We start from the raw sequence: 21,765 nt of genomic DNA, 5'->3' as shown, positions 1-21,765 counted from the left end.
TTTAACTCAAACGGAAAAATAAAATAAAAATAATGTTATGTACGTATCATCAATATTTTCCTCTACAAATACCCCCAGTCTTTTAATTTATTCTAAGAATGTTGGCATAAATCCAAAGGCTTTTTGTTCTTATCCAAAAACATTCTCCCTAGTAGCATTAGAAGTCTTTGCATCCACTATAAATATTATTCATTCGGACGGCTGTAGCCCCCTTTGGCATACCCCTTCGGACGTCGCAGTACATTTGGGGCGTAACCCCCTTCAGACTAGCCCCCTTCGGTATACCCCTTCAGACCCCCTCGGGCGTACCCCCTTGGGATGGTCGTAGCCTTCTTTGGTTCTTGGGCCCTTGGGTATACCCCCTTCAGTCGTAGCCCCTTTCGGCATACCCCCTTCTGACCCCCTCAAGCGTACCCCTTTGGACGGTTGTAGCCTCCTTCGGTTCAAGGGCTCTCGGACATACCCCCTCGGGCGTACCCCCTTGGACGACCGTAGCTTCTTTGAAATTTTTTTAAATTGTCCTTCGGTGCTTGAAGGAACTCCTCTAACCCTTACAGAGTTTGATTTGTACCTTTTTTGATTTCGTAGGTTCAGAATGAGCTTTCCAAAGTGCAAGACCAAATGTCAAAAGCCAAGGAAGAGAAGATGACGGCCATCGGGGCAAGCATAGCAGAATGCAACAAAAAATATACGGATACTCTTTCCATCGAATCCAACCAACACTTTGGACTTGGGTGGGGTTATACCCTTATGGCTCTTGGGATTCCTACGGAACATGTTGCTTGGCCAAAGGACTTTTTCCAATGGCCTTCACCTGCTTATCCTTGCCAAATCCAAGAACTATATGCGGAGAGACCGACAGCCGAAATTCCCCAGCTCTAGGCAATACTTCGGCTGAGGACCCCCTAGTTAGTAGGGGTTTGCTTCTTTTCAAGTACTTTTTCTTGTCTTCATATAGTATTTGTAGGATTTAGCCTCTTCGACGTTTTGTACTAGTCTATTTAACTAGTAGTAGAATTTAGCCTCTTCGCCATTTTGTACTAGTCTCTTTAACTAGTAGCAGAATTTAGCCTCTTCGACATTTTGTACTAGTCTCTTTAACTAGTAGCAGAACTTAACCTCTTCCGCATTTCGTATTAGTCTCTTTAACAAGTAGCAGAACTTAGCCTCTTCCGCATTCTGTACTAATTTCTTTTACTAGTAGTAGAACTTAGTCTCTTCGGCTAAGAACTAAGACTCATTTAGTCTTTTTCCTTCACTAAAATCGTTAATTAGTAAATTGAAGCCTCTTTGGCAATCAAAGAAAGACTAACATAGTCATATGAAGAAAAAAATTATTATTTTATTGAAAATAAGTAACCCAAAGGCATCATATTGCCATACTAGACATTACACATGGAATTTTCTCAGGTTGGAGATATTCCAAGTTCCATGGATATTTTTGTCAGATTCATATGAATCAGGCTTTGGAGCCTTGGATGACTCCTTCTCTCGTCCGCTTTTGTTAGGTTTTATGTTATCATTTCTCTGGGTTTCTTCCCGAGGGTAGGCGAACTAATGATCTCCCTGCTTATCTTCCTTAAGCTTGAAATACTATTTTATCCTATCTTACAATGCAATCATATTCCTTAGTGGTGCCATAGTCAAGCTCTCCCGCAGTTTATGATCCCGTGGTAGCCCCAGTTGGAAGGTAATCACGGCAATCTACTCATCGCAATCTTCAATATCTACATAGGTATCTGAATACCCGGATGCATAGGCTCTGAAAGATTCTACTTTCCTCAAGTGCATAGTAAACAAGGTATCCAAAGTTATTGGATCTCTACTGTTCGCTATGAACCTAGCCACGATGATTCGTGCCAACTCCTTCCAGGATGAAACTAAGTTCTCTGGAAGCTGATGGAACCACTTCATTGTTGTGGTGCCGAGACTTGATCGGAATATTTTACACATAAGTCCATCTCGGCCTGACCACAAAGCCATCTTGTGGGAGTAAGCCGATATATGTACAATAAGATCCGTCTTCTCGTCGTATGTTACAAATGTAGGATGAGAGAATTTACTTGGTGGATCATCCAGACAGAGTGCCCGTACAAATGGAGTAGAGATCATCTTCTTAAGAGTCCGCTCAGCCATCTTCTGAGCACTCTATAGGGCATCCCCAACATCTTTCTTTAAATAAACTCTCGACCTTTCTTGGGAAGGACTTTGGCCCTTGTCTTTCTTGGCGGCAATGGGGATCTATCTCTTGCGCTCCATGGGGATGGAGTGTGCATTCTTCTTTCCCCCTCCTCCTCCTGCGAGATCTTTCGATACTCTCACTCTCTTGCTCCCGAACTCGTTTGGGATTGAAATTATCGCCTTCCTAAGCAACACTTTGGATTACACTTACCATGCGTTTACCCTTCCTTCTTATGGATTGAACTTCTCTCCCTGTTTGTCATGTTGATTCCTCTAGACTTCTACATCATCAGGATGAGGAGGTCATTCTTTCCGTCTAGATCCTGTCGGTACTTGTGACATGGTCCTGTCGATGTAATTTTTACACCAAAGGAAAAAGCAATGTAAAGAGAAAGAAACAATAAGAAAAACACAAAAATGTACGTGATTCGGCAACTTGCCTAGTCCATAGATGTCTGATATTTTATTCAAGAAGTGAGTGTGTGTCAGATGTCTGAATGATACATGTATTTATAATGCTCCGGAGGTTATATGCGAGTAGGCAAGTTAGGCGCGATTGTGTTGGTTGATCTGCATAACCTCCTGCAATAACTGTTGTTTGAACCGCTACTTCCTTCACAGTCGGACCAGAGTAGTTGGAACTTATAGAACTACTTTATTCCTTTAACTCATACGGAAAAATTAACCTTCTATACGTATCTTCAATGTTTTTTTCCGCATAAACCACTGTTTTCAATTAGGTTGAAATGTGTGGTTTTTTCTTGACCTAGATTTGATTCTCATTCCATTGACAAAACATGAACAACAATCACGAAGCCAATTCCCAAGCACCTCCAAGCGTATTTGCGAACAACTCATCCATGGTTCAACATTGGCTTACCAATCAACAACAAAATCAAAATTCCCCTGTTGTAGCATAGTTATCCCCAACACCTACCCAAGTTTCAATCAAACCCAGTCGACACTCAACCATTCTGAAGTTCAATCGACCCATAATTCAATCCCAAATGACCTAGGCACCTAAAAATTGACGAAGCAGAAGTAACAAACTGAATCGTACTATGACGAATTCAGGAAAGAATGTGGAATTTCCCACAAATTGAGAACAAATCTGTTTTGATTGATAATAATAATTATAATCAAGTCTCTCTCAAATTAAAACTTAGAGAAGTATTTATACTGGAAAAGAAACCCTAAAACCATTAGAAAAAGGAAACAAAACTAAATAAGGAAATAACATAAATTATGCGCAATAATATGAAAATGTCACGTAGACCCCTTAAACGTGCAAATTTTGACCCGAACCCTGCCATTACAAAGGACAAATTACAATAATTGGTGTAGGGCACAAAATTCCCTTCCGAAAACATATTATGGGCCCCATAACTCCATCTGGATTGACAGTTATGGGTCTTCAAAGCTCTACCATTAAACATTGCCCCTACATCAGTCACCCCTGCTTGAAAAGAACTTGACCTCGAGTTCAACACTGGCATTGGCACGGCTACATGATAGTCAGACAAATCTTGTACATTAAAGATACGAGAGATGCCCATATCTTCCAGAGTTTCAACAACCTAGGCATTATCATTAATCTTCCGCGTGATAAGGAAAGGGCCAATCTTCTTGGCACTAAGCTTGTGATGCGGACCAGCAGGCAGTCGTTCTTTCCATAACTAGATCTTCGACTTCAAAGACTTTGCATCGACGATGTTTATCAGTCGTGGCTTTATACTTGGTGTTTGATTCCTCCAATTTATGCCTCATATCATCATGCACATCCCACAATTTGTCCACCATATGATCAACAACAATATTCATACCTGGCAGCGTTGGTAAAGGAGCCAAATCCAAGGTATGTAAAGGATGACGAATATAAACAACCTCAAAAGGAGATTTACCAGTAGATCGATTGGGAACATTGTTATAAGCAAACTCCGCCTACGAAAGAACCATATCCCATTGTCGGGAATGTTCCTGACAAAGAGCCCACAAAATATTTCCCAATGTCTGATTAACAACCTCAGTTTGGTCGTCCGTCTGTGGATGCGTCATGCTACTAAATTGCAAGGTAGTACCCAACCGCTCCCACGGAGTACGCCAAAAGTGGCTAAGGAATTTGGTATCATGGTCAGAGGTAATCCTCTTTGGAACCCCATGTAGGCGAACCACTTCACGGAAAAACAGTCGCGCCACATGACTTGCATCCGAAGTCTTCCAACAAGAAATAAAGTGTGCCATCTTAGAAAACCTATTCACAACCACAAAGATAGAGTTTACCCTGTGTTGGGTACGGGGAAGTCCCAAAATAAAATCCATCGAACAGTCCTCCCTTGGCTGTTTGGCAAGCATAACACCATTTTGCAAATCTTTCCACATCTCTCTTCAGTTATGGCCAATAATAACGCTCCTCCACCAAAGTTATTGTCTTATCTCTACCCAAGTGACCACCAAGGCCATCACCATGTAAATCATGTATAATCTGCTCTCATAGAGACCCCCTAGGAATACAGAGTTGATTACCTCGAAATAAGAGCGTGCATACGGTTTGGGGCCGTAGCGTTGTTTAAATACTTTTAGGCTTCATGGTCTATATTGAGGATGACTTCTCTCTATATGAGATATTGCTGCCAATGCTGGAGTGCCCTAACCACAGCATAAAGCTCTAATTCATATGTAGACCACTTCTTCCGCGCATCGTTGAGTTTCTCACTAAAGAAGGCAACGGGCCACCCTTCTTGGGAGAGAAATGCTCCCATTCCAGTGCAAAAGGCATCATAATCCACCTCAAATAATTTTTCAAAGCTTGGAAGATCCAAAATAGGTGTCGTACTAAGCTTTTCCTTCAATAACCAAAAACTCCGTTCAGCTTCGCTAATCCACTGGAGATTTTTTGTTTCAAACAGTCAATTAAAGGTGCAGCCAAAGTGTTGAAATTGCGCACGAAACGACGGTATAACGTCGCCAGACCATGAAAACTCTGTACCTTAGAGATGTTCTTCGGTGTTGGCCAGTCACAAATGGCTTGGACCTTCTCCTCGTCAACAACTATTCCATCACCACTGGCCACATAACCCAAAAAAACTAAACTTTTTGTCATGAATCTGCACTTCTTGACGTTAGCATACAAATTGTGTTCTTTCAACGTCTCAAAAATAGTTCCAAGATGGTAAAGATGATCAGATTTTGTGCGACTGTATATCAAAATATCATCAAAATATAATACAACAAGCCGCAAAATAAAAGGTTTGAATACCTGGTTCATGATGCACATAAATGTACTTGGTGCATTCGAAAGACCGAACGACATCACCAACCACTCGTACAAACCCTTCCTTCGTCTTGAAAGCAGTTTTCCATTTATCACTAGGCCTGATGCAAATATGGTGATAGCCACTTTTCAGATCAATTTTTTGAAAATATTTTCAACCCCTCCAACATATCAAGCATGTCATCCAATTGTGGGATTGGAAATCTATATTTGATGGTGATTTTATTATAATTTGGTTTACTTGCTTGAGGATAATTAGTTACAATCAATGTTAAGTGTAGTTTTCGATTGTTATTTGAACATTTTAGTTGACATATGTGGTTTTTGACTATTGTTTGAACAGTTTAGTTGACATATGTGAGCAATTTCAGTTGTGTTTTAGATTGTTTAGTAGCTCAATCATAAATATGAATTTGTTTACTTCTTTCATTGATTTATTTGTCTTCCTTCAATATCTTTTAGTATCGGAGCTTCATGAGAAACCTCTTTTTTTTTTCTCTTGTTAAATCCATTTGAAACCTACCTCTTTTGGGGTCCTAGTTATATTATTTTATTGGATAGTTACAAATATTTTTTGATAGTAGTAGACGTCTACTCTAGGATGATATGAAATTTTCTAATGCACTCAAAGGATGAAACAAGGAAATTTGTCACAGGTTTTGTTAATCAAGGCACTTGCAACGGTGGGCTTTTAGGCAAGCATGGATGGTTTAAATGGATCTCTAATGAGAAATGGAGAGGTGCAATTCATACAATGGCGGGCTTTTTGGCAATTAAAATTATTGGACCAAGTTGGAGACCAAGGACTTCTAATGGGACATCAAATGCCTGATTGGTGTGGGCCTATTCTCAACACCAACTACAAAGGAGATATTCACCTCTGAAAGAAAAAACCCTATCTCACCTCAGTTTCAACAATCCCCATCTGTAAAATTGACGTCAACACTGTGAGAGTGTTCCAACTGCGGGTTCTCGCCCGTTGCTCGTCGAAGAAGAAGAAGATCAGTTTCAAGTCTTCCGACTTCAAATCGTTTTGCAGTAAACATAGCCATGAACCCCAGCCATCCTCCAAATTCCCAACATCCACCAATTCATCAACAAATGATTCCCACTGACAATTCTACTTTTTGGAATTCCTTCATCCAAATTGTGCAATCTGGATGTTAATGCGTGTTTTTGGTTGGACAGGACCAGGTGATACCATCATGGTAAGCATTTTGCATTTTCAGTTGCTCAAAAGCATACAAGTCTTCATCTGAATCATCACTCGACTCCTCCTCAACAATGTTGGCTCTTTGACAAAAAAAAATCACCTTCTCTAAAAAGAATCTCCAGACATTGTTATCTATTGATAACTTTAATAAATGAAATTTTGTTGAAGTAGAATGGGGATTTGATTTGGCTCTGCTCAAAATGTTGAGTGTTTAGGATATTTATAGGCAAAGAAGACACGTTTACAAGAAAAACAATTGCATATGTGACCATGATATATTTTCTTCCATCATTTATAATTTTTTTTTTAAACATTGTATTTACTTTGTGTAAAATTTTATTAATTAAAATAAGTTGTATGTTATTCAAATATTTGCCACCAAAATTAACTAACTCAAGCCAACATCTATTAACACCATTATACAATGACAAGAGAAAATAGATTTTCATTCCTATCCACATCAGCAAAACATGTTTTCCAATACATATTATTATCCTCATTACACAATAACCATTGCCAGTGCTCTTAATCATGTAAAGACTTAATTCATTAAGAGAATTAAAACAATAAGAACAGACAATGAGAAAGAATTCATAATGCAAGATTACATCATTTTAGAAGAAATTGTTCACCAAAGAAGTTCCTACGCACCCCAATAGAATGGAGTTATAGAGAGAAAGCACCAATATTTGCTAAATGTTGACAGAATATTTAGATTACAGAGTAACCTACATAAAAATTTTTGGAGCCATTGTATTCAAGCTGCAATCTATCTGATAAATATATTGCCAACTAGGATTTTGGATAATAAAACTCCTTATGAATTTTTATATAAAAGGGCAATTGATTATGCAAATTACGAGTCTTTGGTTGCTTCTATCTAGTCAAAAAGAGTAAACCATAAGGATCAAAATTTGATACTAGAGCTATACTGATGCAAGCTACTAGACCAGAAATGCAATAATCACACAAGGTTTAGAGAATCATTCTCTGGTATTTATTTGAACAATCACACCTTAACAAGAAGAACTTTCTTAATATCAAGACATGATTATCTCTGATGAAAATACAAGACTAATTTAAATAGGATTCCCAAGTTAGCTTATTGTAATCTTTGCTAACTTAGGGCCACAAAGTACTCCACTAATAAAGCAGTTGAAATCACATTGATTTCTCAAATCATTCCTCTGTTGATTCCTTAAGTCATTACCCCACCTTTGTTGAACTAATTCGATAGGTGGATTCTTATGTTCTTCATGGACCTAGGCTTCAACTTCAATTAAGTTGCTGCAATCATGCATATAATCAAGCTTGCCTCTTGCATCATATACCTGACATATTCTTAGGTTATCCAATGGAGACCAAATGGTAACTAACTGAATATGGAAACACATGAAATCTTTGTCTCTATATCGATGTTCACTTCCAGAAAAAGAGCTACCTTGCATATTCTTAGGTTATTCAATAGGGACCAAATGGTATAAATTACTGAATATAGAAACACATGAAATCTTTGTCTCTAGATCGATGTTCACTTCTGGAAAATGAATTTCCTTTCAAGCAACATAATGACACAACATAATGAGCAAAGTAACACAACAATAAAGACAATGATGATAGATGATAGACCCATAAACAATGTCACTGAACACAATGAAAATTTACCTACAAGAACTAGGAACAAAACCAACATACCTAGCAGATTATATTTGTGATATAGCATCAACATCATTTTACTACATCTTATTTGCATGTCCTCACTGCCATAATCATGCTCAGCTTGCGGGGGTGACAAGATATCTTATTGGGTTTGCTTAGCTTTAATAGTGACTATCTTCTTATATTGCCCTAAAGTGTTTTACCATGTTGTTGTTACGAAATCCCTATGATGATCTATTTTAATCATGGTCAAGAGACCATAACCGTTGTTACTTTTTATCTCAAGTCAAAGAGTTATTTAGTCAACTCTACAAATAGAGTGTTTCATTGATGTTCAAAACGCTGTGGATTACATACAATTATTTATCAAAATCATTATAATTATTTATTTTACTTTTAATGGTCACATCTTATAGACCGTTTGTACTGGACTTGTATAAAACCTTAGCTCAGTTTAATAGTTGTCGTTTTGCCCGTTACAATAACTTTTGATGCACATGAATAAGAAATTTTATTTGCACACTACTAAAGTACTAACTTTACATCATTTTAATTTTACATAAATATTCTTCTTTAGAATGACATATTAATCCCTAAACTAAAAATAAATAATAAATTTATATTTACATATTAAATTAGAAAGTATTAAGTTTAAACCACAATTCTCCAAAAAAAGAGTAGAGTTTACACACCAAGAAATTTTGCAAAGAAAGATCGATTTCATTGAAAAATCATAAAAGATGGAAGATGACAAGGCACACAAGAATTATACGAATAAATATCAGTTACAACATCTCGAAAACAACATTGTCGACAATGAAAAGAATGGTCATAGTGAAGAGGTAAGTTTTTTTGAATTTTTTTTTAGTTTTCTGTACGATCCACGAACACCCACCATTTTTTCAGAAGAAAACAACACAAACTATCATTTTTCTGGACGAAAGACAACACGACCCTTTCGATTTCTGGAGAGAAAATCGAACCTGGTTTGTCGATTTTCGTTTCAATAGTTTTAAAAACAAAATCATCACATGGAGTACACACCCACTAATGCTATGTAACTATTCCTTGGTCGAAGTTTCAAGTCGACGCTGGTGGGTATAAACGGTGGGAGCTACTGTCTGGTAATGGTGAAATCGGTAAGGGAGGGGAATGGACATTTGTGGGTTATGGTTACAATGTGTGTAAACTTGACAATATTCTTTCGAATATTTTACAAAACAATGGTATTTTGGTCTATTCATCAAAATTTTGTGTGTAAACCTATAAATTTTTGATGCAAACTTATAATGTTTAAAAGTGGTGTAAAATTAATATTTTAGTAGTGTGTAAATAAAATTTCTCTACATAAATATACAATTCTTCTCTCTTCTTATTCTTCTTCCTTTCATTCTTCTTTGTGATTTATGATCTGCAAGATCCGAATTCCATTCTGAATCAAATATACATTTTTATATCAAAAAGACAAAAACAATAATAAATTAATCAAGGGTAAGTAATATAACACAGACAACATCTATTCTAAATGGGTTTCTTGAAATATAATTTGTAGTAATGATATTATGTGCCGCTGTTCATAGTTTTTGGTAAATGAATCATACCCAAAAATCTAGTAAATTGTAAAATTCGATAAAAGTAAATAAAAATGATAAATTATTGGGATAATAGTATTTTTGGGTACTGAATAATTTGACCCAGTTTAACTCGAGAACCCATTTTTCAAACATTTCAAATTAGGTATCTTAAATTTAAAATTGTTCCAATTTCGTCATTTGGTAAGCTTTATGACTTTTTCGACAGTTAAATTACTTATGTGGCATAATAATAATTACTTAATTGATTTTGACTTTATTTTGTCACCTAGGATTGTTGATTGCCTGAAAAGGCAGAAATCTGCCCGAATGAGTAAACTAGAATAAATTTGAAAATTAGATACTCAACCTGAAACGTTTGAAAAATAGGTTTCCGAGTTAAATTGAGTCAAATTATTCAGTATCCAAAAGTGCTATTACCTCATAAATTATTATCATAAAATTGTCTCATTTTATGCTTCGTGTTATTTGCGATTCTGGTTAGTTCCAATTAAAGACAGTCTCTATCCTCTACTTTATTGCTAGTTTGATTCTTACCATCATCATTCGTGTCGTTTCATTATTTTTTTCCTTCAAGGTCATAGATTTAATTGTAATTTTTAAAAAATATTATAAACCTGATTATATTAAGTTGTCCAATAAATATAGATCGGCGCTCGTGCCCTCATAATGATAAAGTACAATCAAGAGGATTAAAAAAAATTGTAAAATACAAACATAAAGACATTACTAGACGATCGTGGAATGATTCTGTTTACACCAAGTAACAAATACTGGATATAAAAATAACCCACATATTATAATTTGGATATATAACAAAAATCTTAGCATCCCCTCAACAAGAGATCTCTCTCAGATCTAAAAATCTCATTACTAAAAAACTGAATATATGTCGTCGGAACACACTAAAAACGTCAATGATTGAAGATGTGCGGACAAATAGAGGAGATAAATATAGCTGAAGAAAAGAAATCTTACAAAATCCTTATTCAACATAAAAATTATATATAAAAAATTAAACAGATTTAGACTAAAAAAGAGCATATCAAACCCATGGGAGAAAGAGGAAGAGGAGAAGAATCACATCTCTTTATTCCCCAATCGGGGTTTGAGGGTGAGGTGAGAGTTTAGAGGTTTTTTAGAGATCGGGAGAGATGGTAGAGAGAAGCGATTCTTAAAAATGCCTTGGTCAAAACATAAATAAAGGAAAAAACACAACTTGAGGACAACAGTTACAGTGGGTCAGATTAGAACCCAACGTAGAAGTACTAGTAGTGGTGTTGAGGAGGCAATTCCATGTGACCACATGCCATGCCTGATTGAAAGACAACTCCTTTCCTTGCACACGCCATTGACGAAGAACCCTCATTTTGGTTTTGGGTTTTCTGATCTGTGACTAAATCAATCTGTTCACGGAGACAATCCCCAAAACTTTTGAGAGAAAAAAAATGAAGGAGAGCAGTGATGGGTTTGTGAGGGCGGATCAGATTGATCTGAAGAGATTGGATGAGCAACTAGAGAGGCACCTCAACCGGGTGTTGACTATGGAGGGGAACACGAAGAGAGAGGGTGATGATTGCGTCACAAGCACCACAATCAATAACACTTCTTCCAAGAAGGAGAGGGAGGACTGGGAGATTGACCCTTCCAAGCTAGTCATCAAGTCTGTCCTTGCTCGGGGCACCTTCGGTACCGTCCACCGCGGCGTCTATGATGCCCAGGATGTCGCTGGTCTGTCACTTCCAGCTCATGTTCCCTTTTACCTTCTTATTTGAAATTTAACTTCTGCTTAGCTTATGAAATTATATTGGATGCTGAATTGGTCTGCGCTAGTGAATTCCACAATTTTTGGTTTTCTTTCTATTTGTGAGTAAATTAAAACTAATGAGAATGTGATTGGTATTTTACTAACGTGAACACTTAACTTTGATAGGCTAACTGTCAGATTAAGTTTTGCACTTTGAGTCTGAACTATATCTTTGTGGTTTAGGTCATCTTCCAATTTAATGACATGGAATAATGCCTTTTCCTTTCCATACTCTGGGTTCTTTTTCCTTTTTCTTTTTGTCGCGTGGATTAAAAGTTATAAATCTCTTCCCATTGACGATGATGATTACGACAATGTATTGCTGAATTTTCAATGGGTTGTAATTTATTTACTGTTAATTTTATCTCATGTTTGGATGCACTGGCATGTCAATGTAGCAATAACAACAACAGGAATGACCATTAGTGTCTTGATTTGGCAAAATTGTTATCTTTTGGTGAATAACATATCATATTTTCATTTTTAAATGTGCTTAGTATGATATATGCTTTGCATTCTGAGCAATTAATAATTTTATGTTTCGTTTATTTCACTAAGAGTAGTTCCTTGGTCCCCCTATTGATCCTCAGTTAAGCTGCTTGACTGGGGTGAAGAGGGAAACAGGACAGATGCTGAAATTGCTTCTCTGAGATCAGCTTTTGTTCAAGAAGTTGCTGTGTGGCATAAGCTTGATCACCCCAATGTCACTAAGGTAACTCTCAACCTTGGCTGAAATTTTCATTTTATCACTTATTTTTATTGTTCGTATTTTTCTTAGCTTGAAGCAATATTTGAATGACTGGAATATGTCAGTACACTTGGAGTACCTTTTTTGTCTAGTCTGTGAAGTAATTGATTAGACCTAACCTAATTGTTTTGTTTTGTCTTATTCTATGCTTTTAGCATAGCTGTTTTAAATGAGTAAACTACATCCACAGTGACGGATTTGGTTTACGATTCAGTAGTGATTTCAGATCAGGTTACTACCTCAAGACATAAATATTGTTATCTAAGAGCATTTAAAAGATAATCCTTCATGACTTAATTGATTATTTTGTACCTGAGAAGTTATGTCTCGTAATTTAAGTTATGGCTCTACAAGTGTTTTTTTTTTGTTCCTGAATGTTTATATTGGAATGAAAGTAAAATGTTTATATTGGAATGACAGTAATTTATCTTGATATCTAATTTTTGGCATTTAACCTATTCTTCTCATCTTTTGTACGCACCATTGTTTCTTTTGTGTGTGGGGGCTTTCTTGTGTGTTGGATTTTGTTAAAGATTACTTTAACTCTTGCTTGGTCAGTTTGATCTATGGCTTGTTATAGCATCACTAGAAGATCTACGCTTCTGATCTGTTTCAAGTTTCAACCTTTTTTTTAATCCAAAGGAAATCAAACTTTATTCAGAAATCATTCTGGGGTAGCTACCCCAACAAAATCAGCCCTAATGAGGGCAATACAAGCATGAGGAGGAGTTATAAAATAGTGAGTACCCTAGGTAAACTAAACGCAAGAGAAGCTAGATTATCAGCATATTGATCGCCTCATGAAAAACATGACCGATTACTACCCGCCAATCAGACTTATGCAACAGCGCCTGGATACAACCCGCAAGATGCAGTAAGGCATTCACTGAACAATAAGGACTAGTAAGCATATTAGACATCAGCTTGAAATCCACGTCAACAACTACCCTCCTATAACCCAAATCCCAAGCCTGCCTCAATCCGAACAAAACACCCCACAATTCAGCACAAGGCACAAAACACAACCCTATATTCATAGCGAACCCCACTAACCAATTTCCAGCACTATCACGAATAATGCTCCAGCAGAGGCGCAATTCAGAGTAGCTCGGAAAGCACCATCAGTATTAACTTTCACCCAACCATCCTCCGGGGGAATCCACCTAGCCAACTTCTCAACCTTAAGCTTCTTTTTGCCGGCCAATCTGCCCACCACCTCATCCATAAGCATGAAACTCTTCACGTGGTGCATGATAATATGCAGGGGATGTAAAGGCACAACAAAACCTTCCTCAAAAAGGGACCTGTTCCTCCATTGCCCTAAAAGCCAGCAAGTCACACCAGAGACAATGGCCCAAGGAACACTACAGGGAGTAAACAAAAGAGAGGAAATATTAGTAAGAACCCAAGCCTTAGTGTTGCTAGCTAGGAAGCACCGACTCGGAAATTTCGGTGCCAAATCTGTGTCCGACACGCACTCAGTTTGAACTCGTGCTCTTCTCGCAGGAGTTCGCGTCGGACTCGGTCAAAAGGAATCCCACACGTTCAACATATGATCGACTCGTCACGACTCGCATAAACCAAGTAAATCGAATGAGAGGAACCAACCAGAGACCAAAAATCTAACACCAAAAATCAATTATAAAGAAAATAGCTAAGAGAGAGAGAGAACAACGAAGGAGATGAAAAGAACTGATCATGAAACATGATTGTTAGTCCTGCGCAAGTATTACACATATGAAGAAATATGGGAAAAAGGAGATGAAATTTAGGGGGGATAGAGGATTTGAATATTTAAAAGTTCTTTCGACTCCAATAATCATCTAATGTCCCTCCATAGGCCAAGTGTTGTCTTTAATAGGCAACCCAAAAGCTGGAAAGCATAAAGGAAACTAGTTCAAAATTCAAATGCGAAATACATTAATCTATCAAATTTTCTTTTAAAGTAAAGATCTAATTTCTAGCCCCTTGAGGGACCGATAAAAATACTCAGGACCTCAATGCTATTAAGAGCATCAGTTAATGAGAATGAAAACTATTTCTATCTCTTTCTAATGCTCTTGCAAAGGAATTTTTGGTTTGGGCTCTTGCAATTAGTGAAATTCCTCTTCCATATGGGCTATTGTCTGCTGTGCTTGCAAGTGCCTTGGATAGGTGGGTGTTTTGAAAATTCACCCTGCTCTCCACTCCACGTCCTGCTTGACGCTACGTCAATCTAATCGCAACTGGCCTTGGGTTGCATCAGCTTGGTGCCCATCTGAATCAAGTTCTTTTTGCATAATTAAGAAGAGAATAAAAAAGGCAATCGGGCAATGACCATTTTTTTTTCTTTTGCCTTTTCGTATCCCCCCTCCCCCCCAGTTTTGGGTTCGGTGGCTCGAAAGTCGAAACTCATGGTTGTTCAAGGATGAAAGTCAATGTCTCCTGACTAGACCAAAGTATGATCTGGTAGAGAATCTCTAGTCGCAAGATTGTTTATCATTTGTGATTGTGCAACATTCAATTTAGTATCTAGACTCTAGGGATATTGAACGATTCATTCAATGGCCACCCCATTGTTTCCGTAATAGCATGCCTATATCCGTTTGCCTAGTGTGGCAACAAAAGTTGCCTAAAAGGGTAAAACATTTTGGGGAAAATAGAGATAGAGTTGCTTATTAGTTTGAGTTTGGTCTGTAAATAGGCTCATCTCACCTCAGATATAGAGCGAACTTAGTTTCAAATCCTTTGTTGTCTTTCTTGTTTTAATTGGTTGAGAGATATTTTAGTGCAATGTCTATATGTACCATGATAAGGTAAAAGTCTGAGGGCATATTTTGCTGGTTTTTCAAAAACTATATTTGAAAATGGTTTTGCGTCTAGAAATAGTTTGGAGGAGGAAAAAAAACCATATATTGTGTTTGGCATAAATTTTTTTTTTTGGTAACAATTTCCAAATTAAATATGTTCTCAGGTTTTTGTTCTCCAAGAACAAAGCAATTTCCCTTTTCACCCACCCCTCCAGAATGGAAAAGGGAAACAGCTTTTACATCATTGGCATTTCATATTCCAGTGACTCCAGTGTAAGGAGAAAGAATATAAGAGTCCATTCCAATTATATATATATATATATGAAATGTGTCTGTGTTTCTCCTTTCTTGAGCCCCCACCTCCGCCCTCTTTTGTCACTTAATTACATTGGAGCGACATTTTGTCAGTAACCTTCGCTTTGGTTTCTCGCCGTCCACGTTCATCTTTTTATTCTCTCATACTCTACTGTTGTATGGCTCTCATATGAAATAGTCAATTTTGAATTTTCTGAAGTTTTTAGGTTTAGGTATTAGAAAATTTTACTGATTCAGAGCATGCACGTAAAATTTTTATGAGATTTGATGTGCAAGTATTAACCAGTTTTAGTAAACAAGCTTTGATAACTGGAGTGGGTATAATGCATAGAAGGGCAATCATTGATTAGACCTATATTTTGCTGTTTTGTGTTGAATCTATGCTTTTAGGCTTTAGCATAGCTGATACTGATTTAGCTTAATAACCTACATCCACGGTCACGGCTTTGATGTTCTGTGAAGCTGTAATTTTAGTGTATGGATAATGAAATTAAGATCAGATCAGTTCCACGAAGCCATAATTATTGTTAGGTAATAGCATTTAAAAATTAAAATATAATCCTTGATGACATTATTGATTATTTTTTGTTTTATTGCTCTACAATTTTTATTTCCAACATCAAGTGTTTAAATTGATGATCAAAATGTAGCACGGAGTCACAGACACTCTGTTTTGGACAGAGTGTCAGTGTCCGACACGTATCCGACACGGATACGCTTCTAATACGTCTGGGATACGCTAAATTGAGTATCCGAATTATTTATTTATTTTTTAAATATTGGACACATTTTTGACATGTGCAAATACGTTATGGACACGCTTTGTTGTTTGATTTTTTAATTTATTATAGGAAATTTTGATTTATTATAGGATTTTTGTTTTCTTATATTTGTAAGCATTAGACGACATCCCTTTCTATCGTTTTGAAACTCGACTCTCTTCGACATCGACATCGACATCATGCAAAACTAAAGACGATGATCACAGAGATTGTCGACCATAGAGATCAACAACCACAGGGACAACAAAGGATTGTTGTTCTATAAAAATCGACGACCACAGAACAAGGATGATTTGATTTACAAAGACTGATCAACCCATTAAAGGTAAGGTTTTGCCTATTTTCGAAAAAAAAAGTGAAGAACTTTTAGCAGAGATCAGAAATGGAGTGAGAAAAGAAGAAGCTGGCGTTTGAAGAACAAGTGAAGGGAGAAGAACTTTAATCCCATTCACTTGATCATAACATAACGTTTTGATAGAAGGAGAATGAAGTCTCTTCGGTCTGGAGATCTACGCTCTAGAGCCTTCTCTCTCTTTTCACTCATTGTTTTTGATTTTTTTCCCCACATAGGACTCCTCTTCTACAGTCGTGGGGCTGGGCTTTTCTTGGAATGGGTTGAACAAATCTGACTTGGGCTGAACCTAATCATGTTTAACAGTATTGTTATATATATTTTTTTCGTTATATATATATATATATATTTATTTGTTCAACGTGTCCTTAATGTATCCGTATCCTACTTTTTTGAAAAATCATGTGTCCTGTGTCCGTATCCGTGCTACTCATTCATCATCAACCGAGCATTTATACCAAAAGTTTGGTTAGGGATGGCAATTTGTGCTTGATCCGCCCGGACCCATGAGGATTTTCCTCGATCCGAGGCTTGTGCGGGCCGGGGACGGGGCAAAGAATCTCAATCCGTGTGCGGGGCGGGTATGGGTTTGCCTCCCGCCCCCGCCCCGCACCCGACCCCGCCCCCGCCCCGCTATACATGTATATATTAATATATATATAGAAAATAATTATATATGTATATATATACACACTCCACATGCATAAGATAGTTTTATTTTTAGATCTCATTTTAATAGTAATGGTTTTTTTAATACAATATATTGAATTATTATGTTTCTTCAATTAAAAAAACATTAAGTAGCTTAGTTGGTATGAATACTAGTCATATATGTGAGAGGTCTCAAGTTCTATTCTTGATAAAAACACGCCTCCTACTCTCTCTTATACAAAGCATATCCAACAAAGCATACCATCTTAAATGATTTTCTTGCAACTTATCTTCAATGGGTGTTACTCCTACCTTAGATCTAATAATCCCATTTCTTATTCTATCTTTCCTACTCTAGTGTGACCACACATCCAACAAAGCATTCGCATTTAAACTACATGCATTTTTTAAATTGATATGAAATTAATTTGGATCAGTATCGACATTCTTTGCATTTAATATTTTTTTTCTCTCTTCTTGTGTATATACATTTCTTTTTTTATGTGTTAGTGAATTTGGGGCTGGATTTTGTTAAAAAGACTCTTGCTTGGTTCGATATGGCTTGCTGTCGCATCACCTGAAAGATCTACATTTGTGATCCGTTTCCAGCTATAAATACTGTGTTGTTAGTATTAAGCAATTGTTACACATGAAGAAATTTGAGGAATAGGAGATGAAGTTTAGTAGAGTGAGGATTTGAATATTTTTGTCAAATCCATTAATCATCCAGCATTCCTTGATAGTCCAAGTATTGTTTTCATATAGGAACCCAAAACCCTAGACAAAAGCATAAAGTAAATTATTACATGTTTAGAAATGAAGCAATCAAAAAATTTCCTTAAAAATAAGAGATTATTTCTAGTTCTATATCTGATATTAGGACACTTAAAGCTTTAGGCATGCCGCCCCTTCTGGTGGCCTGGTTCTCTAATATTTGTGATTGCGCAACATTCAGTGTAGTCCCTCTGGATATTGGATGATTCATGGAATGGTCATCCCATTGTTTTTATATGATAGCATGCCGTTATTACTTTTCTTAGTGTAGCGACAAAAGTTGCCTAAAACATTCTAGAGAGAACATAGATGGGATTGCATATTAGTTTGAGCTTGGCCTGTAAAACATCCTCCAGTAAAATATGCTCATCTCAACGTAAGATACCAAACAAATGTAGTTTCGAATCCTTTACAGTCTTTCTTTCTTTTTTTTTTCAATTGGTTTGGAGATATTAGTATGCATTGCACCTGGAATGTCTATATTTACAGTACTAAGGTAGAAGAAGCCTAAGTTTTTTGTTTGTGTTATGGACCACTCAGCAGGCTGAAATCTATATTACTTGTATGCCTGATGGCAGAAGGAATATTGCATCATTTATTAGAAAATTTGTAGACTTTTTGAAGTCATCTCATTCCCATTGGGTCTACCTTCATTCTTCATTGTAGAAGTAGAAATTAAATAAGAAATGTTAAGCTACTCTATAGCTTGTCAAGGTCTTTACAAGATGTTTAGCATGTATCTTAAGAAAGGTTTGGTATTTCATCATATCTATAATATTACATCAACATTTAACATATGAATGATTTATATCAGGAAAGAGAAAGGGAAAAGGAAAATTGCTTTTACATTTCTGGAATTCCATAATGCAGAGCAAGGTTAAAGAATATATTCGAGTCATTTGAAAACAATTTAAATAAATAAAAATGTCTATTTCTCTTTCTTGGTCTCCCCTCTTTTATTGGGTCAGTTCAATGGAGTGCCATTATCAGTTACCTTACCACTGCTATGGCTTCTTGCTGATAATATTAGTCTTTCTATTCTCTCACACCCAACTGTTTAATGGCTTCTGTGTGATTAGTAGACCTGTTGGAGCTCTTAGGATTCAGGTATTCGAATATTACTGGTTCGGTCGGTAAACTTAAAATGCTTATAGATTGGATGTGCAAGCATTCACCAGGGTTAGTAAGCAAACTTTGAAAACTAGGGTTAGTAAGCAAACTTTGAAAACTAGAGTGAATAGATATGGAAAGGATCTCTAGATTGTTTCTAAAAGCTTGTCTTTTAAGAAATTTCTTAAGTATTTGTTATTTTCTCATATTTAATGTTCAATATTGTTGTAGTCTCTCTTATATTAATTTTTGAGCATCAATTCCAGTTTATAGGGGCCACAATGGGCTCATCTGAGTTACGCATCCAGACTGAGAATGGCCAAATTGGCATGCCAAGCAGCGTTTGTTGTGTTGTTGTGGAATATCTTCCAGGCGGCGCCCTAAAATCTTATCTCATAAAGAACAGGAGAAGAAAGCTACCATTCAAGGTGGTGATCCAGCTGGCACTTGATCTTGCAAGAGGGTACCCATGTCATATTTCCATTTATTTATTTTTATATGTTTCTTTCCTGCGTTACATGCGAACATGCGGCCCAGTGATGCAATCTAGATATCACATGTTCAATTCCAGGTTTAGGGTCTCCACATATTATGTGGGGGTAAGGTCTGTGACTCCATATATCCTGCCTGTACCTGATCCCGCTCACTGCGGGAGCCCTGTGCATGAGTGTTTACCTTTTTTATGTTTCTTTCCAGCATTGTCTTTTGGCAATTTAACAATGACCTGTTTACGAATAATTAAACTATGACTTGACCCTTCCATTTTTTTGCTGGTTAAGCACTTGGAATCTAATTCAGTTTTTGTTTTCAGGTTGAGTTACCTTCACATGCAGAAGATTGTCCATAGAGATGTAAAGACAGAGAACATGTTATTGGACAAGAGTCGTACCGTAAAAATAGCTGATTTTGGGGTTGCTCGTGTTGAGGCGTCAAATCCTAATGATATGACTGGTGAAACTGGGACACTTGGTTACATGGCTCCTGAGGTATTTGGTTCATTTATTTTCAGTTTAGGTGGGTCTTTGCTACAAATGAAAAATTCTGTTATTAATTTTTTTTAACAAAAAAGAGAGAAATAAGCGCACTACTCTCTAACCCCTTTTTATTGTAGAAAACATAAGCCTGCCATTTGATTGCATACATGTTGTGTATCATGAAGTGGGTGCTATAAAAACAAAGTGGTCCTAGGCAGAGTCACAATCCTGCTCTCTAACCCCTTTTTATTCAGAGTAGTGATCGATGACTCAATACGTGTTTCATAGGTTCTCAACGGCAACCCATACAATAGGAAATGTGATGTATACAGTTTTGGAATCTGTTTATGGGAGATATATTGCTGTGAGATGCCATATCCTGACCTTACTTTTTCGGAAGTGACTTCAGCTGTGGTCCGTCAGGTATAATATTTGTTTTTATCTTTATATATATATATATATGTATTGTAGAGGAGATAGCTTGGAGAACCTTATTTCAGTGGGCAGCGTAATATGTTTTGCATGATTTATCATGCTCATCATTTCTTGTTTTAAAACTGCAGAATTTGAGACCAGAGATACCAAGATGGTGCCCAAGTGCTCTAGCTAATGTAATGAAGCGATGCTGGGATGCTAACCCTGACAAGCGACCTGAGATGGATGAAGTCGTTTCTATGATTGAGGCCATTGACACATCGAAAGGTGGTGGCATGATCCCTTCCGATCAGCAACAAGGTTGCTTTTGCTTTCGTAGGCACCGCGGCCCTTAGAAGGACGACACCATTATATAGATGTACATTTGATGTATGGTTGTTTCAAAGGGACATCAAATATCCAATTTGTATCTGGGATGAAGGTGAGACCTGCGTTCCCAGCAGGGATGGTGTGTAGGTGATGAGTATAGGTTTATGAGGATGTCCTACATCTCCTGTTTGTTGAATGATGTAAAGCTTTTCATACATCTTCTGTTACTCAATTTTTTGTTTCTAAATTTTTCCTGGGTTTTTAGATGTATCATTTGCTTGCCAGTTTGATGGGTCAGCTACAATGTAAAATCTTATTCTTATAGAACAATATCAGGCAGTGTTGTTTAAACTTGAGAGATTTTTGGTGATTCTCAATGCAATTTCTCTTTCTAAGCACTTGTTGATTCAGGTCACAGAAGTGGCGAGAGTGGAGCAAGAGAGACGAGAGGATTCACAGCCATGGATTTGCCATTATGGGTGATTTATCTTAATCAGCCCAATTGAGGTAAACTTGTTTATACCCTAGATGAGGATGTAGTAGTAGATGAAAATGTTCACTGAGGAAACCAAGAAGACAATTGTGATGCTCATGCTCTCATCTCGTTGATCGTGAACTTCACGATCTTCTCCTCCCCGCTAAAATCAATGAGGACTATCGGCTGGCAGTTGATGTTTGCTTCATCAATCCTTAGCTCTTGAGAGCATTGTGAAAGTTCATTGGCCGAGCTTTGATTTTCAATCAATACTAGTTTAATTAAAAATTTAGCCAAAAGTAATTAAATAACAAGTGCATCGTGATGA

At 37.0% G+C, this 21,765-nt stretch overlaps 1 protein-coding gene across 1 annotated transcript; it reads left to right on the top strand.

The window, feature by feature from the left end:
- The first annotated feature begins 11,016 nt into the window (after positions 1-11,016).
- On the top strand, positions 11,017-21,318 carry LOC119981456 (serine/threonine-protein kinase STY13-like). Its single transcript, XM_038824576.1, has 6 exons — positions 11,017-11,647; positions 12,314-12,435; positions 19,511-19,707; positions 20,056-20,230; positions 20,507-20,641; positions 20,782-21,318. The coding sequence occupies exons 1-6, from the start codon at positions 11,365-11,367 to the stop codon at positions 20,986-20,988; spliced, it is 1,119 nt and encodes a 372-aa protein (XP_038680504.1). The 5' UTR covers positions 11,017-11,364; the 3' UTR covers positions 20,989-21,318.
- The last annotated feature ends 447 nt before the right edge of the window (positions 21,319-21,765 follow it).

Source organism: Tripterygium wilfordii, chromosome 16 (assembly GCF_013401445.1).
Source record: "Tripterygium wilfordii isolate XIE 37 chromosome 16, ASM1340144v1, whole genome shotgun sequence".
In the NCBI taxonomy this organism is placed as follows: Eukaryota; Viridiplantae; Streptophyta; class Magnoliopsida; order Celastrales; family Celastraceae; genus Tripterygium; species Tripterygium wilfordii.
This window is presented reverse-complemented; position numbering and strand designations above follow the sequence as displayed.